The following is a 27,205-nucleotide window of genomic DNA, read 5'->3' as shown; positions in this document are numbered from 1 at the left end:
AATATAACCCAGTCATCTCCCCGTTGATTGACTGTTATCTGGTGTTTTTGTGACATACTCAAAGTTCACTTGCACCTTCTTTGCATTTGTAGCATTGTATGTTGAGGATGAGCAGTAAAAGGTTTCAAGTGTCAACAGAATTATTTTACTATGACCTGTATTAATGAACTGGTTTCAGGACCTTTGTTACAAAACAAACAGACATGTTTTGGAATCTGAATATTGCTTTTATTTAAATACATTAAAATTTGCAATGTAACAAAACTATTGGCATATGAAATTCAAACACCATTTAAATGAACAAAACATGGCTCACTTCATTTTTCTGTGACTAGTGTCAGTAACACTAGGTTATTTTTTTTTCTCTCTGTGCCGCATCATTTCCCCCCATTTACACTGTTCACAGACTATCTTACAATAAGAGTGCTGAATAAAAATGAGGTAAGAAAGTGGTTTGAAGATTACAGATCATGCTGAACAGCAACAAAATATTTTGTGAAAGAGGAAGTAACCAAAAAAAAAACAAAAAAATGTGTGCATTTAAAAATAATCAATTTACACAGCTTTGCATCTTTGGTTACAAAGTAGGTTGAATGATTTCACAGCTTTCCCCCCTGGCCCCCTCAGGAAAAACAATGGAAAAAATAAGGTAAGGGGGGGGGGTATGTATGGCAATACTAATTCACTTTTAGATAAACTACCAACAGAATTGAATCTTCATCAACTGCCTTGTGCAGGCTCATGTCAAGATTTGATGTCAACAGGTGAAGAGTCACCCATCAAGGCTCTTAATACTATACAAAAATGTACATTCATACAGGATTTAGACTCGAGCTGTAAATTGGCAACTGCAGCATAAAAATTTGAGTTAGTGTTTAAACATTTGTCAGAATTTCATCTTGCCTACATTTTTGACAAATATAAAGCATCTCCCCTGGGACGTGCGGCCAATCTGTTGAAACACTGTAGAAGGAAAGAGGAAACAAGTCGATGGGCTACTGTTAAACAGCTTTCATGAAATTGTTCATTTATGAAATTAGCAGCCCTGTAATAAATAAAACACTTAACAGTAGAACTCAAAAGACTGATGCAAGAGTTGGACTTGATGTAAAAGTAACGGCAGCGGTGTGACGCTCCGAAAAAACAGACTCTCTCCCACTTCTTACTTTACAACATGAAACAGCAAGGCTAAAAATAACTCTTTACCCACTCAATTATCTCATTTAAAAAAATAATTGCTCTCTTTTTTGACAATCACTCCTGTTTGTCCCTTATGTGAGGCGTACCCCTCCCTTTCCACATCCATCGGTTTGAGCAGGTCTCGGGTCCGGTCATAGGCTCTTCTTGCTCTGGCCTGGTCCAAGAAAGGACATCCTCTCCCGAAGCTCGGACCCAGCTGTCAACCCAAGATGGAGAGAAAACACCTCGACCTTCCCTGATACTCATACTCTGACTCTACACACACTTTCTCTCTGTCCAAGTCACTCCGTCTCTTGATGATTGCATTAACACTGGAAAGGCCCACAGTACAGATGCATACGCACTTACATTCCAACACCAAATCCACTCTTGCTTGCTAAACTCATCCTCTCATTCACACACAGACACACGAGCACTGTACTTTGTGGTCAAGCTGGTGGCTAAGAAGACAAAGTTGTTTTTTTTTTTTCTTCTTTTTAATTTCACATACACTAACTGTAATACGTTGTAGAGAAGATGCTCTTTTTTTTCTGCCCCATGTGAAGCAGGGCAGATGCACTTCAAGCGGAGGTGACGTTGGGTTGTTGTTGTTGGCCAGGGTCAGGCTGGGGCTGAGTCTGGAACTGCTGGGGTTTAGGGTGGTGCTGGAGCTGGGGGTGTGACTGAGGCTGAGGCTGAGGCTGAACTTGAAGCGGAGGCTGGGCCTGTTGCTGAGGCTGGCTGAGTCCTTGCTGGGGAGGTGTGGCTCCGGAGCTGGCGGCCGACTGGGTGGACAGCTGAGACAGCTGCTCGCTGTTGGCCAGAGATTTCAACACGGCGTTCTCCCTCTCCAGCACAGAGTTCCTCTCAAACAGCTCCTTGATCTGCTCCTTTAAGACCTCCACCTCCTCACGCACTGCATACATCAGATGGCTTTTCACCAGGTCCTGGAGGAGAGGAGGACATGGCATGAAATATGTTACTGAGTGACCAACATGTAGGACCTAACCAGAAGCAGACCAGTCATACAGAGGCTGATTTATCATGTTCTAACATGCAGCACACAAGGACAGAGCCCAAGGCTAAAGTTATTTATAATGTAGTCATTCTAGCTGTGTATTCAGTGTGTGTTTGTCTGTAAAGGCAAAGACAAACAGCACATAAAGACCCTATGGTTCTTAAAAACATGAAATTAAGTCAAGACAGACATGACAGCTGGATGGAAGAACTACTTCTAGGAATAAAAGGAAGAGTGGTCCAAACCCAAATGCCTTAACCTCAGCAACATAATACAGTATACATGTATAGGTCATGTTCCCTGATATTGCCGTCGTTCTATGTCATTAAATACCTACTTCAATCAGTTTAAATGAAAAAGTGAGACAAAATTTGAGTCAGAGAAATGTATGATGAGTGGTAAAGAGATTACTCACCATAGCCTGTTCAATTTTATTATCAATGGCAACAACATTGGTTCCAGAGGCACTGTAAAAGAGAAAAAGAAGAAAAGACAGATAAAGTCACGTCAGAATGAATCACATCATTTTCAGGACTCAAAGCCTCCTGGAGAAAGAAAGCTCTGCTCTTTTTTTCTGCCTTCTCGTTTCTTTCCCCTCATCAGATGGTAAAAGCAGAAAATACTGGAACATAAAAACGAACAACAATCTACATGAATGAAATAAAAACCCCAAATCGGGGGAAAGGCAGATGATATATTGGTGCGCAATAATCAAACCGCTGGCCCCCAGCTCACCACAGGAATCTAGGACAGATCATATGAAATGACCTGTCAACTCTCTCGGTCATACCATGAACATTTGAACTACAATCTAGGTCAGGTCCCTGAGTTCACAGGGAAGAGCAGAGAGGTTGCGCTGCAGGCCACACACAGGTACACGTCAGTGCAAACAACGCGTCACGGTGTGAACCTGCCGTATTTAGTGTTGGTGCGTTCATGTCTCCAGTGGCTGCAGGCGGTCTCGACGGGCAGAAACACGCATGTACCACCTGTCAAACCCCGCATATTCCCCCGACTCTCTCAAGCTACGACGACCTGGTTTCTCTGGTCCGACTCCATCACAAACTACTTGTATTTCCGGCGCACCTCGCAGACAGAGCCACAGGTACAGGTGTGTGGATGCGGGGCGGAGCAGCCACCTCCCGCCGTTACCTGCGGCGGGTCCGGTAGCACAGCAGCGGGGTCGTGGGCCGGGTCGTGGGCCGGGTCGGGTCCCCGGGGCAGCACGGCGGCTTGAAGGAAAAAGTGCACGGCATGGCGGCGGCAGCTGCTGGAGCTACATCGGCGTCGGCGGAAAGAAGGGCCCCGGAGCGCACCGGGGGAGGTTTAATGGGGGAAGAGCGACCACATTTAGAATAATGTAACATGAACCGACGGCTGGAGGAGCCAGACAGGACGGGCTGGAGGAGGAGGGACATCTGACGTGTTTCTGGCTCCGCCCCGTAGTGACCTTTCAACTGTAGTAACTGTACTGTACTGCATCAGCAGGGGAAGGGGGTACGGAAGCCCAGGGGTGCCAAACATTACTTAATTTTACTTGGTTAATGAATTTAAAATCTTAAAATCTTTGTTAACTTCATCTTTATAACATATCTTTTGAAGATTAACTATTCGTCAATCAACTGGTCCATTTGTTCTCTCACTTACAGAGGTGGTGGATCAAATCAGTTCACACAGCGTGCGGCTGGAGCTATTTCAGGGGCTGAAAAAACAAATAACAAGACCAGCACTCTATAGTAATTCATGGTGCCAATTAGGACTGCACAATTAATCAAAATTACAATATGGCCAAGTGCAATATGCAAATCACAGGAGCTGCAGGGAAAAAAAAAAAAAAAATTCACAGGAGCTGCAATTTTTCTGATAAAGGTAAAATGTGCCACAACACTGTTGTGCATTGTGCGCAAGTAAGTGTTGTAGTGCTACAGACATAACGCAACCTACAAATCATAGATGTAAGGGAACTGAAATCATGACTCATATCAAAATCACAATATCTGATTGATGATTTTTTTGCATATCGTGCAGCCCTAGAGCTAATGAATTAACATGATGTGTACCTTGGTATACCATGTTAGTTTGGCAGCTTTCAAACATTTGTTAATAAACTAAAAGAACAGCGGAGGCTGATGGGAATGTCAGGTATTAGACAGGTATTGCGTAGTATTGGACATATTGAAATTTTGACCTGCTGGTGGCGCAAAAGTCAAAGTCAGGGGATCACCAGAGTAACTGGAAATAGACACTCGGGGAACCATGACTGTGTGTGCTACATTTTGTGCCAACCTGTGAAGAGGTTTCACTTCCTCAGGGTGACACTACAGGAACAGTAAAACAGTCACTACAGTCATTAGGTTTTCTGCTCTGGGCCATTAATGTTAGTAGATATTTTCATTGAAATCTAGTGAGGCTAAATATTATTGGCTGATACTTGCTGTCAGCTACATCCATATTGGCATATATGTCAGTTGATAAGTAAAAGTGTCCCCATTTTATAGCTTGTTCACCTGAGAGCACTGACAAATTCATTTTTCATCATTCATTTCTTTATGTGAAAACAAAAAAAAAAAATATCAGCCAATACATTATCTGATTATTTTAACTGTCAAATATCTATATCTGTATCAGCCTCAAAGAAACCATTATCGGTTGAGCTCTAAGAACAATCATAAATGTAGGTTTACACCTGTAACAGAGGGTGATGGAAAAACATCACCTTGTATTATAGACATGGAGATCAATGCCACCATGTGGAAGGAAAGTGCCTTCAGTAGCCACCAGGTTGACCATAGACTCCCACTGAGGACATGATGTTCTGTTCCTCCACACCATCCAATTAATCTGTGCGAGGCCAGCGGAAGAGCCTGGTTGATTGTTATCAGCGGGCTGTATCAGGGAAGGAATGTTCCCCATACTTCTGCTGCTGTAACACGCTGTCACTCACATCCCCTGTCCTACACTACTGCCTTTGATCTCCGTCAGATATGACAATGTCTAACATGAGCCACAAGCATGTACATCTCAAAATGAACAATGCAGCCGTGTTGAATAAAGTAAACATGGTGTCACTCAGGCCACACGCACACACACACACCTCTTTGAGAAATGAATTACAAACAAAAACACATATTTCAGCAGTCAGTACCCACTCATTAGTTTCTTTTTCTCTCCATCAGAGACCCCATTATGTGACCCCCCATAAGTGGGGTGGTTACATAACTAAATGTAAAAAAAAAAAAACCTTGCACAAACTCAACTTCACCCAGAACAAAATGTGTGTTTAATTTAGACGAGGCGTCACACATAGGCCCTCCTATAGTTCTACTCCCTCACAGGAGTTTTCAACAGGCCTGTGCCCGGAGGAATCTCTCACTCTATAAACTACAGGCTGAATAGAGTCTGTGGGCTACACCCTCGTCGCTTTACCAGTGGCTTCACCCAGAGCAGAAGACAAAAGTATTCTTCTACTAAAGAGCCAGATCTCAACATATTGTGCACAGCATTTGATGCACATACTGTATTCAGCACAGGCCTGTTATAATCTGTTGTGACCCGGTATTCACCTACTTAAGGCCGATTCACACTTACTGACGTCACACTTAAATAAAAAGAGCGGTAACTTTGTAAATGCACTGCAGATGACATCTTTTCTACAGATGTGTACAGTTCAACTTGTTTTCAGAGACATAAATGACATGATTTTCTTTGAAAGCAAACCATTTAATAACATTAATACCGATACCAAGAGATAAGATTTAGAGTTTAGAGGACCAACCAATCACAATCCATCGGGGCGTCCCACCATTCACATGAATAAGAGATGAGAATTCACAGCTGTGTATTTGTATTTTTCTTTTTTTATGACTTTTGGTGAAATTGGACTATTAAACAAAATGAAATACAAGCACAATAATCCTTAGCTTTAATTAATTCATCAGAAGCGCATTGTACGGAGATGATCCAAATGAAGAATGAGTGCAGTAGTAAAGACATTATAAAAGGCAGCTGCTCTGAAGACACAAATTGTGAGGAGACTCACACAAGGCTGGGGGGCAGACGCTCTTAGGATTACAGAAGCAACAGACCAAAGTTGCTATTTTGTCAAAAGAAGTAAACCTGAGAAAGAGAACTTCATGTGACAGTCCCACAGGTTGTTATTTTCTCGATTAGCTTCTCAATCATTTGGATATTATTGGTATTATTATTATTGGATTGGTATAAGAAATTATTGAAAAAGTAAATTTCTAGTAAATTTCTAGAGTCCAACTCAACATATTCACTCTGCTTGTCCTGTTTGACCGAAACTCTGAAACCCAAAGATATCCTGTTTACTACAATAGAAAGCAAAAGCAATCGGCAGATCTTCACATTCCTGGAGCCAGGAATTGACTAAAACAATAACTTATCATAATTGTTGCAGATTAAATTTGGTTTCAGCTCCATTGTCATCTAAACCCGAATACAATACTGTGTTGTAGTTCCTTGTCTTAATGACTTTGAATTACATTTTCTCTTGAGGTTTTCCAACAGTTGACTTCAGTGAAGGCAACAATGAGATGAGATGAAACAAGAGAATAAAAGGGGGGGAATACCCCCCTAAGTGTCCTGTCAGTGTCAGGACATTTGACAGGCCAGTTTGTAACTAGGAGACTGGAAAACATCAATGCAAAATAATACTTCTCAAAGAGTCTGAGATAGATTTTCACAATGCCCGGAGCCAAGGCTTGGATGATAAACTGTAGTTCTGCTTCCTGGAGTCAAAGTGGGTAAGATGATTTTGTTGGGTCATCATGTTTTGGGTGACTACTCTTTACTTCAGACGCAAAATGTACAAGTTACAATGCAGCAAGCAGGAACAACAATCATGTCAAAACCATATTAGGACAACATCTGGTATTCAAAGTAGAACTTCCAAGAACAACTGGCACTGGGGGGGAGAGTTTGGAAACCACAGCGTGAGTGAGTAGTGTTTTGGAGCTCAATAGAGCGAGTGTGCCTGGCTCCTGACACACATGATCTTGTTTAAGCCTCTAGATCTCAAGAAGTCAAGAACTTGTTTGAGCGCCTGACTTCAAAAACTAAATATATCGAATGCATGATAAAGCCACCTCCTCTGTATTACCAGCCTTAGAGAGCAAACACTGCATATCCACTGATGTAAGTAAGGTCAAGACCCACAGGCCTAAGGGCTGGGCCAAGATGAAACACAATGCTAATGAGGGTTTGAACTCACTCTTTCACTGATTATGCAACCAGCACTTCTGTAAACTTCACCTTCCACATTAACAGGACTGACGTTTATAAGCTCTGGGTACAGTTTGGCGTTTCCCTATTCACTGTTAGCTGTAAAATAGGAATGTCAATAAAAAGTCCATTAGAGGCTGAAAAGTTTATGCTCACACAGAGCACCGGTGAGTGGAGCAGTGAGGGCGAATAACTCATCTGAGCATCGAATAGTTGTCATTCCTGGCCTCTGGCAGAACTGCTGGCATATTCAAGAACAGTAAGTTTCCTTCAACAACACAGGAAAAGCCAAGCTAGGTCTATTTAACTCGACCTGAGACACGATGAAACAAGTTCAGAGCTGAAGAGGGACTGATCATATGCCCAAGGATAACAGGTGCACAAGTCAGTCTTACCATTTGTGATGCACGGGTGCCTCTAGAGAGTAAACTCTGGTCTTATTTTTCCAACATGGGCATGCTGCTTTGCACTGCATAAGTACAGTAAAATCAACACCAAAAGCACAGGGAGGATGTCTTCCTCACACTCAGATGAGCTATATCTTCTTTAACTTTTTATCCAAGACCTGACAACTTCCACTATCTATGTTACATTACAAAGCTGTGCATGTAGGAAGGCACGGGCAGTAACCCCGCATTGAATGAAATGAGGAAGTGCTAAAAATGCAACCAAGCAAGCATCAAAACTCTCTGTGAATGGCATGACTGTTACAGGTCTAATGGGTTTTATTTTTCAAATGTACATTCTTTGCATTCGTGCAAAGAAGACATACGAAAATCTGTGAAGAAACTGATGACAGTGTGGTTACACCAAGAATGGTGGAAAAAATAATGGACAAAATGGGATCCAAAGATAAAAAATTAATACACAAAAAGGTTCCTAATGTTTTCTGTTGTTGATCTACATACAAGAGTCTGTGAGAATCTTGTTTGTTTTATCTAGTCTAAATTTTGAACATTTAGAGATTTCTATTTTGAGATTTAAACGTTTTTGTCTGTGGATCTATTGCTGTAACATTCTACTGAAATTTTAGGAAGTACACTTACTGACTTTCTTTGCAAAAGCTAGGTGACAAGATTGATGCCACTCAAGTCTGTACACTAAATATAAAGCTAGCACCAGTTGGCTAAATTGGTTTTGCATACAGACTTGAAATAGGTGGAAACAGCTGGCCTGGCCCTGTCTAAAGATAACAGAATACACGTACCAGCACCTCTAAAGCTCACTAATTATCACTTAATATCTCGTTTGTTTAATCTGTATTAAAAACACAAGTGCAAAAACTACTATTCGCCAAGTCACATATCATATACAGGGTGCAGTAACGTCCTGGAGTCTCTGCTGGTTGCATATAACATAAAAAAGTGTAAACATGAAAAATATGATATGGTTCTAGTACTGTGCAGCTGCAGTGCTTGGAGCCCTGAATATCAGCACATACATGTACATTTTGCTAAGCTAAAAAAAGTTGTTGAAAAGGTAACACAAAGTTTTATACACTGCAGCAGTTTCTTTTTGTGGAAAAGCCCAAAACCAACATCATTGAGGAGGACGACAGAAGTGGACAACAATAATAATAAATGTGCCATGTGAGCCACGAGGATGCTCAAATGGGCGACTTTTATTTGGACGACGCAGCCCGAGCAATATGTCTGACATATTTCTACTTTAGAGAAGTTAGTCAGGCTGAGAAATTATATTATTACATATTACAATACATATTACAAAATATTACAATAAACTTACTGTAGAGTCAAATAACTTATACCCTTTTTACACCGAAATTAGTGCATTTAAGCTGTTTTTTAATAAGCCGGTAAACAAACAAAAAAAAAGGCGATTGACTCCTTTTACACAACCCGACAATTTTGCCTTTGGTTTGACTGAGAACATAGACACACAACTCGAAAGTGCAATGCCATCACATGCACTTACAGAGCACGCAAACAGATGCATGGGAGAAAGACTGAGCAGCTAGCTGCTGTGCAGACTGGTAAGGAGGATCTGTTCCATCTCATCCCTAGGTTGGTGCTCCTGCATGTGTCGGAGCCTCTGTATGAGACAATTACACTGGCGATTGCGTGTTTTTGAAACCTATTTCGGGGCTGCGCTCACCCTTTCATCCCCGAGCACAGTGTAGCTGCAGTGTTTCTGGTTTGTCAGCAGGCCTGTTTACAGCGTCTGTGCTCTGACAGACATCGCAGCACCGAAAAGAGGTGAAAATTAGTATATTCACCCCAGTGTTGTGTTTAGGTTACTACTTGTCAGAGCTATTACCCGCGATTATTGCAGAATCATTTGACCCAGGAGTGATCACTTTCCCTTTTCTGACAAAAGCCAGATGTTAGCAGGTTTCAGTGGGCTTTTTGACCAGCGTAAAAGGGACTGTAGGGAGGTATAGATGAGACAGAAACATTGATTAAATGTAGGTTTTCTTCACATACATACTTTCCTTTGCATGTTATTTTCTCTACATTAGAGGAGAGGTGCCACTACGTAGCTGACTATCATGGAGGGGTGTCATCAAGAACATAATTTCCATGTAGGGCCTTATAAATAGATGCATTATGGTAAAAAGGTTCTGTAAGAAATTTTAAATCGTCGTCTTTTGTCGAAATGTCACATATTTTTAAGCACTTTTTCACTTTCACAACGTCTCATATGACGCAATTGGGTTCCTTTGCACATGATCCCAAATTAACCTGAATAAAATAGACTTATTAAGGGTCAAAACCAAAGGTCATCACCAAGATCTACCAAACACAGAGACTGAAACAATACCCTGATTATCTTTGCCTCCATGGAAACAAAAGCAGCCCTTGGCCAAACTGTGTATCCACAACAGCTCCACTCAAAAAAAAAAAAAAAAAAAGAAGTGAAGCATGGGGCTCATATCAGCACCATTTGTGCCATCTTATTTTTTTTGTGAGTGTAACTGAACGAATGGAATTGGCAAATCATTTAGAGTGAATCAACAGATATTGTGCCTTAAAGTAATAACACCACATCTCAGTTTAGATATATCATCACAATATTGATTAACCCGTTAACTGCTGAGGCGGCAAACAAACTGAAATTATTATTGTACCAAGTGTGTGTGTGTGTGTGTGTGTGTTTAGTTCTCAGTGGCTGGTGATGGTGCGTCAGCTGTATATTTCTCTAAAAACAGTTTCATTTCCTGTCACTCAGATATGGTTTGGTGTGCTTCCCTTTTCATTTTTGTAAAAGACATATATATATACATATACATATATACACACATATGTATGTATGTATGTATGTATGTATATATATATATATATATATATATGTATGTATATGTATATATGTGTGTGTGTGTGTGTGTGTGTGTATATGTATATATGTATATGTCTGTGTGATATATATATCATACAGACACTTACTGACATACATAATTGCTGTATAATGAGCAAGTGCCGTCAAAAGATATATATATATATATATATATATATATATATATATATATATATATATATATATATATATATATCTACCTACTGCAGTGTCTTAACTTTAAAATGTAAGTGAATAAAAATTGTTTGACAGAATCACAGTAACTCAGTGGGGAGAGTGATGCAGTAGAAACTAGGCCTCACTCAGGTCCCGTCTTACAGGTAACATTCGCTCACTCTTCAACCTCTTTGATCCACTTAGAAAACAGAGCAACAAGTTGAGGATGTTAAAATGTTCTGTTTTTAACAATATCATTATTTTCACAGTTTGGCCATTTATTATTACCCTTTACTTTTAAATCAACAGCTGATCTTGAGACATCACAGGAATGGAGGCCAGTACTTAAAGCGACATGAGCACTCACACAACCAGACACTGTTGTAAACACTCAGTTTTACCAAATTACTGTAAGTCAAAATTCACATGAATGATACAATTAAAAGCACAAGTGCCTGTTGAAAATGTCTATTAGACTGAAGAGCTACTTCAGCTACTTCCTGCTCCAACTTTGATCATGTCACTTGTGCTTGTCTTAAGTTTAACTTTGTTTCATCTTTTACTACACAAAGATGTTAGGATGGGTATGATCTTTGTTTTCATTTCCAAATAACTTTGATTTGATAACTGGAGTAAGAGCTAAATCAATGAGTAGATAAATCAATTGACAGAAAATTATAATCTGTTTGCTCATTGGTCAAATGATGTTGATTTCACTATTTGAGAACTGTCTGATAATGATATATGAGCCACTAGTAATTTTTTAAAACATAAACACATGACATATATAAACAATCTTAAAAAAAATCCATTGGATTTATTTTTTCAACTGCGACCCAGACATATACTGAGCGGGAGATTTTACTGTTAAAAAATGGAACACAAACTGTAACGGAGAAACTAGGTGTGTTTCCATCTACCTGTTTTCATGCACATCTTCAATTTGGTGCATCAATAAAAGCAAATTGTGACAAAGCTCAATGGAAACAGACTGAAGATTCTGCTCCACTGTCCATAGTCTCCACATCAGATCTGTGTGCAGACTGTAACCGTCCTCACATTAATACATGAAACAAACAGAAATGCCATATTCTCATGTTGTCTACATTATTTTTCACTGTTTGAGGTCTGACTTGCACGTATTTATTTATGTCATCTTGTTGCACCGTTGTATAGCACCAACAACTTCATGAACCGAATCCTACCGCTTGTATCAGTAGTGTGTTGAAACACGTATTTGTTTGCATTTCTTTTGTTGATTTTCTCAAAATTCTGTTAAAATGTTCTATACTGATATATTTGCAATTAGCTAATATTAGTCGATATATTGGGACTTATCAGACTAACACTGTTTTATATCACTGTAAACTGAGTATCTTTGTCTTTTGAACTGTTGGTCAGACAAAATAAGACACTGAAAAACTTCACCAAGGAAACTGTGATGGACACTTTTTTTTTCTGTGTAGAGCGATGGCTGGACTACCTCGCTTAGCTATGGATAAAGAGCCAAAAATGGATGGATGATTGAAAAGATTCATCAGATTAACTGATGATGAGGGGTGATCTATTTTGAGTAGAATCGCCATTCACAATCTGCATCTTATTTCCATGCTGCTTTTATTGTGAAAATCCCAGATGGAGGTGATACGTATATTTCCGCTACTTCTTTTGGATGTTTGTCAGCTCGCCGCTATTCTTCACCCGATGCCGTTTACAAATTGTGTCACAACCAATGACGCTTTTTTTTGCTTAGTTCATATAGAGTATTTATTATTATTTATTCATGATATGATATATGTAAGTGTTTTGATTTGAAAGTTTTAGTTTAAAATTTATCTGAAAAGTAAATCATATGCCAAAGTAAGATCATCCACGGTATAAGATCGTCATCACCCACCCCTATGATAAAGATAATTGTTAGCTGCAGCCCTAACTGGGTTAAACTTGTTAACAATCTGTTAACAAACTTTTTCCGATCGATTGTTTGTCTCTGGATCCCAAGATCTCAGCAATGAAGCTGGCACAGAAGACGTTAGAGATGTGGCCAAACAAATGGAAATAACACCAAGGCAGTAAACAAACCAGAAATTTGAAGTGACACAAACAGTATATGTTGTTACAGAAAGAGGGCCAAAGTAAGCAGCTATTGGCCAATCCTGTGCTTGCTGCCAGGCTTTGTTTCCAAACTCAGTCCATGCACGTGGAGAAAGCAAAGCTCACTGCTACTGAACACGGCACACATGTTGTTACACTCTTGCAGGCCTGTCCAGTCCAATCCAGTATAGTACGGTACCTATCACTGTGGGCCTTTGAGTCCCTTAATCTGCTGCCAGACTGGAAGGCCTGGTAGAAAGCCTTGGATGGGTTCCTGTGTCACATTCAGGGAAAGAGAGAAGAGACAGTGAGAGCAGACTAAAATTGTGATTCCTAGAAATGTTTACCCACGCAACTTCATTCCACCTCAGGAAACACCTTTCGCATGTACTGTGTGGAAAAGGCTCTAAGCTTTCACTAAAACATTTGGGACATTCAAACAGTGCAAAGCAAAGGGGCTGGGGAAGGGGAGTCTTGACCTCAACACAGGAATGTATGTTCAAAGGTGAGGACAGCTTCATAAACTTTAAGGGCCTCCCTCAGGCCATTCACCTACAGTATACTGGTCATCACTTATGACTTAACACACAGTGTGAAAAAAAGCCATAGCCTCTAGTTTTCAGCTAAAAACTTTAAACTGCTTTTATCTCTTTGTGGTAGCAAAGAGGAGAATTTAACATTAACTCCTATACTCCTGCTGGTGATTTGGTACAAGTACACAGTGTTCTACGCCAAGGGATGTAAGTCGGGAAGGGGAAAGGAAACCCCCCCCAACCCCCACTCTGACCCCTATTCACACACACACACACTCCTAGCTCCTGCCTTTCAAAACTAACTGCTTCTCTCCCACATTCACACAAATGTACATGCACACTGACATGAGCGTATGCACACAGAGGATTGAGCCAACGCAGGCAGATAGGCATTTTTACACACTTACACACACACACTTACACACACACACACACACACACACACACACACACACACACACACACACACACACACACACACACACACACACACACACACACACACACACACACACACACACACACACACACACACACACACAGAGCACTGGGGAAGTTGATTTACAGCTTGTATGTGAATATAACAGCAGCCAAGGCTCTTTTCCTAGAAATCTCTGGCACAAACTCACTTTGTCACATTACCTCATGACTAAACACTCTCACAAACCTCCTCCCCTGCCTCCTGCTTGATTTTACTTTGCGGGCAACAGCGCAAGAAAAAAACCTCCACACACGTGTGGCAATCGCACACCTCCACAGAAAACCTTTCCTTTTCACTAAGACTCAGAACCCGGAGCCGCACACAAGCGAGCTATCGGCTGAAATCATCGAGGTCAGATGACTTGGAGTCCAGAAACCTCTTCATGAATGAGGTAAGAACTGGAGGAGTCATCATTCCCTGTTTTCAAGTAGCAAACACTCAGCTCTCAATGGCTCTCTTTGTGAGACTAAAATGTAACATGTCAATATCCATTTATGAAAGCACCTCTTTGTAAAGTGAATAGTCAGTGTGTTCAGCAGTGCTGAAAAGTGCCATCTCCCCCATAAGCCCCAGAGTAAGGAGGGTGAGGAGGACAGAAAGAGGGGACACATAACCCGACGGAAAAGTGCAAACAAGAAAAAAAAAAAAAAAAAAAAAACCTGTTTCTGTTTCTGAACCGCTCTCTTGAAGCACATAAGCTAACCTGACACAAAAACCATGGCTGCAAATGCTCAGGCTTTGCCCGATACTGCCCCAAAGCAAACGTATGACCTGGCAGCAGACAAAAATAACCTTCTGGTGCATTTTTGCTGGTTGCTGTCACACATTTACCCGCAGCATGACACATGGTTTTTCCTTCAGTGTGACTGTACTATATTCACAGTGTTAAGCCCACTGTTGCCTCAAGTGATGAGCTCGGGGGCAAGGGAACACAGAAAACAAAATGTGTCAAAATACATTTGAACGTGTTAAGGCGCTGTGGAGGCGTCGTGCAGAGGTCTCACCAAAGCTGTCCCTTTAAAGAGCGGGGCAAGTTGGGACTATGCAAGCAACAGATACCATGTAAAAAAAACACAACTATCATGTAGAGATGGGCCTGATCCCATCCTATATGGGTATCGGGTCCAATGTTGACGTCATTCACTAATCAGATATTGGACGGACAGGGCCGATCCACTTACCGATCCAGATTCCAGTCTGCAGCTTGTGCTGGACCATGAACCCGCCATAACGTGACATGAGACACCTCACCAATTCATATTCCATGAACCCGCGGCAACTTCAGTGTGTGACTGAACGGGCAAACAACGTTAGCTGTTGGTTTGACTAAAAAGTTGTTTGTTTGGAGATATTTTAGCCTGTAAAGCCGGCGTGCCGGGGGATGGAAGTACGGTTGCGTCGTGCAATACAACCAATCTAATCAAGCACGTGCAGAGGTTTCACGTGAAAGAGCAGCAGGAGTTCATGCTAGCCAAAGGACAAGACGACACCACCAGGCAGCAGACTCTCGCTGATGCTTTCCAGAAACGCGATGAACTTCCAGCGGACAACCTGAAGGCTAAAGGGATTCCAGAGATATTGCTCAACTTCATTATACTCGATGACCATCCACTATCTGTCGTGGAAAATGGCAGATTTCGCAGCCTTTTGGATCATTAGAGCCCAGGTATAATCTGCCATCCAGATAATACATTTCAGAGACGGTAACAAATAAATTCCTTTGGAATTCATTTAAATTCAATTTATTTGTGTATATTTGCTGTGTGGTTTATTTTAGCCTCATGATGTAACCTTAAACACAATACCAGCAATAATAATTGGATCCGCACATCTCTACTATCGTGATTGGTCGACTTGGGCTGCTTGTGTTCAGCTGTGTTTCCAGTAGTCGACCATTTCAATTACACACCCTCTCATTCTGCTTTGGTGTGTTGAGGCTGGTGGTACAGGAAAGAGGGCTGAGGGGCAACTAGCAAAGTGGGGGTGGCAGGAGATGGACAGGTAGAGTAATTGGGTGGGCAAGGGGGTGGAGAGGGAAGAGGGAGAGGCTGAAAGAGCGTTGAAAACTCTTACTGTCTTCTCAGCACCATCCATCCATCTGCCACAGAGCAGAAGTAGGTCAAAACTATTTAGATTTCAGCTGCCCTGTGGGAGTTTCTTTCAGCGGGTTATGGGTTGTAGGCGAGGGAAATAGAAGACAGGGAGCACCCAGAGCCACTGCATGATTACAGCATGGCCACTGGAGGAGATTAGCCTAGATTAGTGCAGGGAAACCAGGATCTTTATCCCCATGATGACCCCAGGAACCTAATTCAGCTTTTTGATCTTGGGCCATAGTTTCCCAAAAAAGTCCCTTTTTCCAGGGCATTTACATGGAGCAGGGTTTAAACTGGGAAACACAAGCTGCTTTATTGTGTAAAAAAAAGCTTTTAGGCTAAAAACAAGCACCGTCTGTTGCATCAAAATATAAAGGCCAGAATTTATTTTTTAAACTGAAACAACGGTTAAAAAGTCAACTTCCCCAAACTAAAAAAACTGGAGCGAAAATGAGAGAAACCGAGTAAACAAGACAGGAAATGAGAGGAACTAAAGCGAAAAATTCTCTCTCTGCCATGATGTATTTTAAGGGGAACTCCACCACCTTTACACATCAACGTCTGTTTTCAGGTGCTGGGGAATACTGCTGCATATGTCAAGAAAAGTTGTATGAAGCCTGTTGTTGCCTCAGAGGTGGCTGCGTGTCGGCTGCAGCTGAAGACTACAAGTCTGAAAATGGAAAAACTCTGGGGGAGTGGAGTTAGAAAGAACAGAGTTTACCAGACCTCTGCAGCCCGCTCCTCATCTCTGCTTCAGGCTCCAGACTACTGTAGCCACTTCTAGCATAATGCGCCCGAATCGCTAACCCAACTGTTGACTGCCGAGTTGCATTATGGGTAATGCCATTGCCAGGTTTTGACAAGGAAGAAGAATGTGTGGAATGAAAAAAAAAAAAGACGATATCTCTATTCCTTTTTTGTTTCACTGTCCATTGTGAGTTGAACAGTTTTAAAGGATCGCAATGCTCGAATCTGTGGAGTAGTCAGAGAGAAGAGGAGAATATTTGGAAACTGACAACTTGATGTTCCTGTTTTCAGCCTCCCTTTTCTGCTCTCCATGCAACACTGATTCAAATATCCTGGTTGTATTACAGTTGCACGTTATAAAGGAAGACAAAGAGTAATCCTTCTGTTGGCTCATCACAAAAATTATGTCTTAAACCAAGTAACGCTTTTTAATCTGTTGTCGTTATTTGTCCAACTTGCCTAATCTTTGCACTACTTGAGATGCCAGGACTTTAGTTCCTGTAAGTATTTGTTCTACGGTCCTACTAGTCTCCAGACCTGCCCAGGAAAATAACAGCATTTATCTTTGGGTAACTCTGAGGACAAACAGGTGACTAACTGATCAAAGAATTTGAAGATATATTTAAGTGCTGATCACCTGCGTAACATTATTTAAGATTTTATAGAATAGCCAATTAATTAATGTAATACAATAATGAATTAAAAGAAAGACAATCAGAAATAATGATAACAATTACTAGTTTCTCTCCAGCTGGTGAAAAAGCCACAAGTACAAAGCAGTCACAGATGTGCCCCTCTCCAAAATCAAGAGAACAAGGATCCTCTCAGCTCATCTACAGCACAGCACCATCATCCCCCCTTGGACTGAGTAGGTGACGTTCTTGTGCTTGTCAGGACAATGGTGAGCCTCCATACCTGTGGAGGAGATGATGACTGAGGCAAAGCCTACAGACAATTCATCTTTCTTTTTTGAAACAGCTTTGGGGCTGAGAGACAGCTGGGGTCACAGAAGAGGAACAACCTGACTAGTGCAGAGAAAACACACAACACACAGTTAGCTGTTAAACAGTTCAGCGCACTACACTTCTGCTAAATGCACAGTCAAATGTATTACCTCTGCAGTGTGAGGGACCAAAAATGACACAAATATAAATAAATAAATAAATGCAGAAATATGTAATTTAATACATAAATAAATGCAAAATAAAATTTTAAAAATCTCTAAGGATAAATGTTTAAATAAATAAATGTAGAAATAAACAAATAAATGTAAAAATACATTATTTATTATTATTTTGCATTTAATTATTATTATTATTTTTTTTTTTTAATACTTGGGTCATTTTTTTTTATCCCTGATCCTGCAGGGATACTAGACCTGGTGCTTTAAGTATTACAGCATTCATGGTGGCAGCCAGGTTTAGAACTGTGATTACTAATGAGGGCGAAGATATTCAACCAAAAAAATGTGTGTACTTCTCCCTCTGTGAGGCACTCTGGATAAAATGTGCCCACAAAATGTCATATGATATGACCCGCGAGCCCCAGTGCGGAAGCAGGGAATGAGCTAAGGAATATAAAATGAATAGAAGGTGGAGAGCAGTGTGGAGGACTGACTGAAAACAGGATACAGCAGTAAAGCAGAGGTCACAGAGAGGAGGGAAAAACCCTGTGGTACATGTCGCCTCTCTGTGTCACTCTCTCTCTCTCTCTCTCTCTCTCTCTCACACACACACACACGCCTACACAAGTCCATCTAGGCTAAAAGTGAAGAAGTTGTTAATGTCTGTGGTGAATCTGTCTTAAAGTATTGCCTGACCATGCAGCTCTCCTCAGCGAGCAGCCCTCCACCCCCAGCTCGGGCAGCCGGACACATACATGAGCACGCGCTGAGACACACCCCTCATCCACCCACACAGACACAGTCTCTCAATTCACAGTAGCAGTAACTGCTCCACTACATCGCACTACATCGCAGTACACCCCCCCCCCCCCCCCCCCCCCCCCCCCCCTTTCTCTCCTACCTCCTAAGGAGTATGATTTTACATAAGCTCCCATTATGTGGGGACAAGAAACCATGACTCCCCAGCACTTCAATTACACACAGACTACAGATGCAATACATTTATGCAAATCATCCTGCAAAATAGAAGCAGCTCCTTAGTGAGTACAACACAGACATTATGACAATGTTAGTTTACGCCTACAGTTGTTGAAGCCATCTGGGAAACATTAAGCCGAGCAAATAATATTCTAAGATTGAGAATAACATCTTCAATCTCTAGTCTATGTCTCTTTTTCTTTAATTACTCACAGGGAAAACTACAGGTTGGAGGAAGACATGGACAAACAGTGGGGTCTAAGAAATGGCCAGGAGAGTTCTTCCAAGTTGTGCAACCTGTGTTAAGTCACCAGCCTTCTTAAACATCCAGTCAATAGTGTGTATATGAGTGGGTGCATGCGTGTACATATAATATCTTTGAGTTTTTCAGATTACAGATATCAGCTACTGAAGTAGTCCATGTGGGGAGAAAATGGAAGTGTTTTTTTGTGCGGTGTGTGGGACAGCAAAACACAAAATAAACAGTGCACTGGAAATGTAGAAATTAAGCAAGAGACTAAAAAAGCTGGCAGGAGGCAGGGAGAGAGGGAGGGAGGGAGGGGTGGGGGTGTATCGAGCATAGCTAAAATGCCTGCTGAGGCACAAGTTTCACTCTGCAGCTTCCTCCACCTCTTCTGAGCATACCACAGTTGCTTCTGCAAAAGACTGTCATTCAGCACCTCATCTGTAGATGAACAACTGTCATGACCCGTCTGTCAGTCAATCAGAGGGGTAGGACGTACAAAGCACCGACTGCACTGATGCTGCATCAGTGGTTAAAAAAAAAAAAAAAATTATTATGAAACAGCAACAGCTGATAAGTCCAGTCAGCTATGGCTCTGAGTGATTTACACAGGCAGTGTGTATGCCTGCTATACATTGGGGTATGAGTTTAACCACATCCAAAGGCCATAAACAGAATATACAGTAATTTAACCTATGCTTGCATTGCAAAAGAAAAAGGGCCATGACGTGACAACAAGCACAGTTGGCTGACACACCCCACTGTCAGGTCTCTTATCGGCAGAATAGGGGCACAGTGGAAAGACTACTGCTCAATGTCTGATAGTGCTTGGCTGTCGTAAGAGACCCCTGCTCTTATCAGCCTGGGAGCTCGGTCTTCTCACAAGCAATACATAGGTACCATGAAAAAAAAAAAAAACAACACAGCCTGAAGCACAACTCTAATAGAAGTATGTCTCAACTAGTTTGGCCTGTTGTCATTACAAATTAACTAACTGAGTTATCACCTGAGGAGTAACTGATTTTAAAAAGTTTAAATCATGTGCCCCAAGAGCTTCAATAGCAATTGTAAATACTGCCTGAATAAAAACTGTGGCACTTTTTAGGGAATAAAATAATTTTAATAACGAAACCGTTTCAGACCAGTTTCAGACCAAAAAATAAAAAAATAGTCACCTGAGCCTGTCAAGTTGCCAGTGGCTGGTTTTAAAACAAAAGGCATGTCATCTGTTTCAACAGCCAATCAGCTCGTAGCTAAGTCAGCTGGTCGAAATGGCTTGAGTTTCGGACAGAGGAAAGAGAGGATCAACTCATCAACTTGTTTGAGGAACAGCCGAGTCCGAATGACACAAGCCCTAAAAAATAACCAGATGAACAAAGTGACCTTTGTCACACTTCACTCGCTCCACATTCTCAACCATCTCGGTTTTTTTAAAATGTTTTTGCTGTTGCATCAACACTATAGCCTCAACTGTAGTAACTCACTATCACTATAAATATGTTAAGACACCATAAAGGATCCAGCTGCAAAAAAGCCTAAAAAGCTGCCGTAAGAACGCAAGTGCAGAGAGTCGGTATGGAAACGATACGCCGTCCATTTCCAGAACGGTGAGGCATATTGAAGGTGAACAGGCTGCGGAAGGGGCTAAAGGCACTGTGTGAGGTGAACAGGACAGGTGCTTCCTGGTTTCCTAAAAACAGCTACATTTTCATTATTGTATTTAACCTGTTGATTGACCCACTTATCAACTTCTAACTCCAGCACAGGCCTGAAAATCATGATGTTTTCTTCAGTATACAAGCAATAGGGATCGTTTTCCATATATCCATGCGTACACTGCAAACAGGAACTGCTAATGACTAATTTGGCGTGCTTTCAATGGTGCCAGTTCAACAAAACCTAAACAAATACATGTTAATAAAAAACAGGGTTTGAGTTGTAGCCCACAGTGTAACTCAGTTAATCCATGTTATACTTCCTGTTTATATCCCCCAAAGCATTATGTGAACAGTAGTTCCAAAACTTAGAAACATGATTATCTCCCAAACAGACAAAGAATAATAGGAGTGGCAAATCCATTAATATATGTAAATAATGTTCATGTGGGGGGCTCAGTTGTCTGAGGGGAGGGGGGCACATAGGGTCAGGCTGGTCTAAAGTGTCAAAGTTGTATGTGGCACAAGAAATGGATTTTAAAGACAGACTACAAGCTGTAAGTTTCTCTTAAGTGCACATGACAAACTGAAACAAATCTAAACACATGTGGAGAAAGGAGTGCCAGTGTTGTGCAGTCTGTATATCTAGTCTGGGCTACATCCTGGTATATCTGTAAGACTGTAAATGGAAACCACTGAGAGATTTCAGGCACTTATCATTTCCGCTCGTGAGTGGCATCTACAAGTGAAACAAAGAGCTAAAACTGGAATTGAGAAAAAGATTACTTATCTCAAATGTCACAACGCCTAACTGACAGCAGCGAAATGACCAGCACATATCTGTGTAGTCACATTTTGCCATTTACAGACAAAACAAAACAACAACCTGAAATATTATCTTAATTATCTTTTTTTAAAATGCCCAAATTTAAAACCTCTACCATGTCTGTTATTTCAGCCAGTGCTCTACAATCATCTGTTAGCACGTTCCTGAGGGAAGAGCCTGATGGGGCCGCAAGTAGAAACCATGATATCATAAAAATGGCAACACAAAATCAAACACTCTCCACTATGTTTGTGTTATAAAGTCTTTCCCAGAACAGGAACTAACTTCTTGAAAGGTCAGACATGTAGCACATTCGCAGAGTGACCAGGAGTACACACACACACACACACACACACACACACACACACACACACACACACAAGGAGTCACAATATTACACAAGTCATGTGTATGTTTAACAAGTTGTTGCCTGTGCTGGGGAAGCCATGGGTGTTTTTCCTCAAGTGTGCTACACTCCACTCATTTCTTTAGGCACTAATGAGAAACAACAAATATTACATTTCCTTCTTGTGTGCCGCTTCACTCTTCCTCCCTCCATACCTCCCTGAAACAAAGGGGGAAACGTTCCTCATCTGACAAGCTACATGACCAACACTAAAATAGTCATTGCCTTAGCTATGGCTTTCCACTGTCTTGTGATCACAGCAACCTCCCAAACATGTCTGCTGTAACAAGCTTTTGCACAGCTGCACACCGAGATGGGACCCTTCCTTATATGCTGTCTGTATGTGATTGTTCAAATCGTGTGTATTGTGGATATTACATACATACAGGGACATACAGGGATGAGAATGTTCTCACATTTAATAATAAGATTGGGAAACTTATTACCTGTCCTCCTCCCCGTCGACAGGTATGTTTATTCCAAACAGGCTGTTGACAGCTGGAGTGGTGAGCTGCAGGCTCTCAGGCATGAGGGGCTTCACCAGTTCCTTCCCAGAGACAACAGGAAACTGTGCATTGACAAGACCCTCTGACTTCCTTCCATCACCACCCTCCACCTGTCCAAATCCAATTGCTGTGAGGCCCTGCATCCCCAAAGCCACTGGGGTCTTGATGTGGGGTATCTGACCCAGAGTCAAACTGGAAGCTGTCACATTTGGCATGGCTGCACTGGAGGCACTGGGCACAGCAGTGGGCACAGTGGTGGGTACACTGGAGCTCACTGCGATGGCAGGCACATTTTGTACACCGGAGGATGTAGGGTGGAGGCCATGGGGTTGAGGCTGTCCAGCGGCAGCATACTGACTCACAGTCTGCTGCTGCAGAGCGGACCCACCAACCAGCATGGAGCTCCCGACACCTCCCATTCCAACAGTCTGCTGCTGCATGAGGCCTGGAGCTGTTTGTCCAGTAGGTACAGAGCCCCCTCCTGCTCCGGCAATATCTCCGACCTGACTTGGCACAGAAGCCCCCCCAGAGGCCGGAGGAATGACCGAAGCGGGTCCTTGTCCCACAGGCTGCAGCCCTGCAGAGAGGCTGGACACTGGGAGGGACTGGCCAGTGGAAAGGCCCGGTTGCATGGAAGTAGGCTGCTGCTGCTGATAGTACTCTGTCTGGTTCTGCATCAGTCCAGATGACTGGCTGGTCAAGGGGTGGCCCATAGGAAGCTGCTGCTGCTGCTGCTGCTGCTGCTGGGGAGGGTAAGCGATGGGCTGGGCTGAGGGAGGCATGATGGAGGACTTTTGTATATGAACACCAGATTGGGGCAAGCCATTCTGTCCAACAGGCAGCACGCCCTGGGGAGCAGAAGGCTGTAGACCTCCGACTGTTGACTGAGCCGGGACAGCTGTCGGCTTGCTGCTGGAGAAAGCACTCTGCGTGGCCGACCCACTAACACCCTGATGACGGGCGCTGAAGTTTTGATGGTGGATTTGTTGCTGCTGCTGCTGTGGAAGCGTCTCCACTGAATGCATGCGGGATGAAGAGTGAGCAGCATCCGCCATGGAGCCCAAGCCCTGACCTGAGTGTGTTGCCGGGGCAACCACAGAGCCTCCTGTGAGCCCGAGCCCACTGTCTCTGTCAGCAGCAGGGTCCAGTGTTGCACTGGCATGCCTAATGCTGTCTACAGTCCGGCTCACTCCAGAGCCCTCAGAGTCTTTCTCATAAAACTCTGTGCACGTCCACCTGCCTCTTCTGAAGGGTTCTCCAGTACCGTGGTCGAGTTTAATGACCCTGAAGCGTGAAGTGCAACTCACCGTGGAGGTGGCAGGAGAGGGAGCCGCACTGGTCACTGCAGCAGGCTGGGGTGTGTTCACCGACACGCCGGCCGGCCCAGCGCTGGCTGCTGGAGCGGGCTGTTGCTGCATCGCTCCAGGCTGAGTGATGGGGGGTAAGCCCGTCGTAACGCTGCTTCCCTGCGGCTGCTGGCCGCCTTGAGCCGGACCCATCACTCCACCTTTTCGAAACTCAACGGGATTGCTTGACAGCGAAGACAACTGACCGGCTTGAGGTATGTGCGATGGGGCCATAACACTGATCGCCTCTGGCTCTCCAGCATTATTCAGGGCTTCTTCGGATGAACTTCTGTCACACGCAGGCTCGTACTCAGCCCGCGACATGTCGTACATTTCCGACGACACGTCTTCAGTCCGCGACTCGTCCGGGTCGTCCAGACTCTCCGTGTCGTCGGCGGCACCTATAGCTGCCACCTGGGCCTGAGTCACACTTGTGATCTGAAAACAGCTCTTTTTCTTGGCCGGCATTTTCGACATATTGACCGCCTGATTCCAAGTCCCGTATGGCTATGTTTATCCTCCGTCAAAAAGGGACGAGCTGGTTGCAGCTTTTAAAAGGTTATATCATATTAAACGGCACTCTTGCATCAATTTATTTAGCCTAGCTAACTGTAATCAAGATGAATCTGCGCCATCCCTCTTCCTCTCTCGCTCTCCTGTTGCGTTTCATGGGCTCATAACGCAACGCCACTCTTCGTGTCGTCTTGTCCAGCAATGCGGCTTCAGACACCGACACCGGCCTCCAGTGCGAGGATCGACCCAGAGCTCTCGGTCAGTCCGGACCGGCCCGCTAATATCCCGGGTGTGCAGTTGTCAAACGGCCGCTGTCGCACAATGTGTTGCCCAGCTGCGGGAGCTACTTTAGGCTGAGGAGGGCCCGCAGCCCTCCAGTCACCGAGCTAGCTAGCAAGTCAAGCCAACTGGCTGCTGTACACTCCCCCTACGTCGGAACAAGTATGTGAGACATCTTCCCGAAAGCGGTCCGTTGTACCCCCTCACTTCTCCTGCCTGAAATCAGTCGGTGGCGGCACTTGCTTTAAAGCTAACCGCGGTCGCGGGGGGGAAACAATCTTAATTTTCACGCTTTAAAACAAACGAGAGTCCAAACAGCGCCCACAGTTACCTCCCTCACTCAGTCACTCTTGACAAGATGGCTATGTTGTATGTAACCGCGCTGCATCGTGGGTAGGCAGGGTGCGCAAGGGTGTTTACGTACGAGACATTTGAGAATCACCATTCGCGCCGCCTTCAGGTACCGCAGGAAAAATTGAAACTACCATCAGCGTACGGGCAACCGAGATGAAATAAGTGAGAATGAGTACGTGAGCATTTTTCTGAGACTGTGGGTGTCAGTCGTACTGTTGTACAGGTTTTTTTTTTTTTTTAATCCCAATTGATCCCAATGTGATCTCAATTCATTCTGATGATTTATAAATAATTTAGACAATAATTATAAATAATGTAACATTTTATCTGGTCCTGGGGCAAAAAAGAGCTGCTGGTAATGCTAAAAACTAAAAAAAAAAAAAGTTGATTAATGTATTAGTCAACAAAAATGTATCACTAACAGTTTTGACGACTGATTATAATCAGTTCTATATCAATGTCAATTAAATTTTTTTTTTGTGAAAATGGACAAAATTTGCAAATAATGAAGATGTCACATTGAGAATTTTTGATGGGCTTTATTATTCAACTATTATTTCACTACTATTTGACATTTTATAGACTAAATGATACATTTATTAATCAAAGGCATAATCAACACATGTACTGATAATGGAAATAATTGCGCATTGTGACCCTAGCTATTGGGCCACTATAACCTCCCTGTTCCTCCCAGTCTTTCTATGCTCGAACACTACCCTAGCCCAGGTTTGATATGTGATGATTTAATATAATTTGCAGTATAATTTAGGTATCAGCGCCACAGAAGCATGAAAGTGAAATAATAAAGGTCTTAATTTTTTTTTTCAGGGACCCCCTTTAAGACAGGACCCTAAGATCAGGTAATGTAGCAGAACTCCCCTTTAGGAGCTCAGCCTGTCAAATATGGGCAGCCTACCTGAAACACATGTCACTGAAAATTGTCCTCATCATTTGACAGTGAGCTGTCGTGCAATTTTCAAAATAAATATTAATGACAACAGGGCTGCACATTTTCATTTCTCTACAGCTCAAAGGAGCCTCGGGATGTTTTGATTCTAAAACACAGCAACATCGTCAGAATAATACTGTAGAGCATTCATTTAATTTTTTTTAATGACGAGCTATTACTAAATGATCCCTTTAAACCACAGAAGTCCAACTTTATTGGAGGGCACTTGAAGGCATCAACTCTTTCTCTCCCATTCCTCCCTCCATAGGCCTTTCTGTATGCTGCAGTGTTACATATACACTGATATTAACCAGGGAACTTGAATTTGGTCTTTGGTTCTGCAATTTATATGCTGTATTGTGGTTTTCACATCTTAAGTCAAAAATATTATCTAATATGCCTACAGTTTGTCTAAAATAGTGTAAAGGAGGGTTGCTTATATGATATGCCCATCAAATTAAACTAGCTCACAGTTAATTTTGCAATGTTAATTTAGGTAGCCAGTTAATGTAAAAACACCAAAGCAATGCAATATTGAAGATGATTCAAATATATTGTAAAAGGATGGTTTATTAATATTTCTTTCTGTTTTAGAGATTCATAGTTTTACTCTAAGTCTATTTATGTTACTGTTTGCACCAAACACCAGCACAAATTCCTTGTATGTGTAAACATACTTGGCAATAAAACTGATTGTGATTCTGGAGATTGTTGATACAAAGTTATTATTTTCAACACAGCATAGGCTTTAACACAAATTACAATTTGGGGGTTTTATAACAGTCAGCATATGATAGAGCATGCAGTGACTCCTGTGATCTACACTAATTAGTATTCTTCATCAACTGGCCAAACCGAATCAAAATATTTTAAGCATGTTATAAAAAGCAGCATATTCTGAGGGAACTGATGAGAGGTTGATTCACAGAGCTGTGGCTGAAGGAATATTATGCAGAGTCGTGCTGTATTACATGTGCACCATTAGGGAAGGTGAAAAGCTCAACTTTGTATAATCAAAGAAAGCCAAAGTCAAAGTCAGTCTGCCTATAGCCTTTTTAAAAAAGGCCTTTAAAAAGGGCTTTAGGCAAGCTTTAGCAAATATTTGGGTTAATCTGCATAAAAATTTGAACATATTCAAATTCAAATTTCATTAAAAAAGT

General features: G+C 42.2%; 1 protein-coding gene across 2 annotated transcripts; it reads right to left on the bottom strand.

Moving 5' to 3' along the window:
- Positions 1-206: 206 nt before the first annotated feature.
- On the bottom strand, positions 207-25,110 carry LOC139628523 (TSC22 domain family protein 2-like). Of its 2 annotated transcripts, XM_071490242.1 has the most exons (4): positions 22,542-25,084; positions 13,206-13,280; positions 2,613-2,664; positions 207-2,126 (listed from the first exon to the last, which is right to left on the bottom strand). In XM_071490242.1, the coding sequence occupies exons 1-4, from the start codon at positions 24,422-24,424 to the stop codon at positions 1,761-1,763; spliced, it is 2,376 nt and encodes a 791-aa protein (XP_071346343.1). In that variant the 5' UTR covers positions 24,425-25,084; the 3' UTR covers positions 207-1,760. The 2 variants fall into 2 exon arrangements, with proteins under 2 accessions (XP_071346343.1, XP_071346344.1); XM_071490243.1 differs by lacking the exon at positions 13,206-13,280 and having other exon boundaries at positions 22,542-25,110.
- Between the last annotated feature and the right edge of the window lie 2,095 nt (positions 25,111-27,205).

This window comes from Trachinotus anak, unplaced genomic scaffold (assembly GCF_046630095.1).
Source record: "Trachinotus anak isolate AG129_WGS33_773 ecotype Australia unplaced genomic scaffold, CSIRO_AGI_Tana_v1 ptg000012l, whole genome shotgun sequence".
NCBI lineage: Eukaryota > Metazoa > Chordata > Actinopteri > Carangiformes > Carangidae > Trachinotus > Trachinotus anak.
Note: the sequence above shows the minus strand (reverse complement) of the source record. Positions and strands in the feature narration are given on the sequence as shown.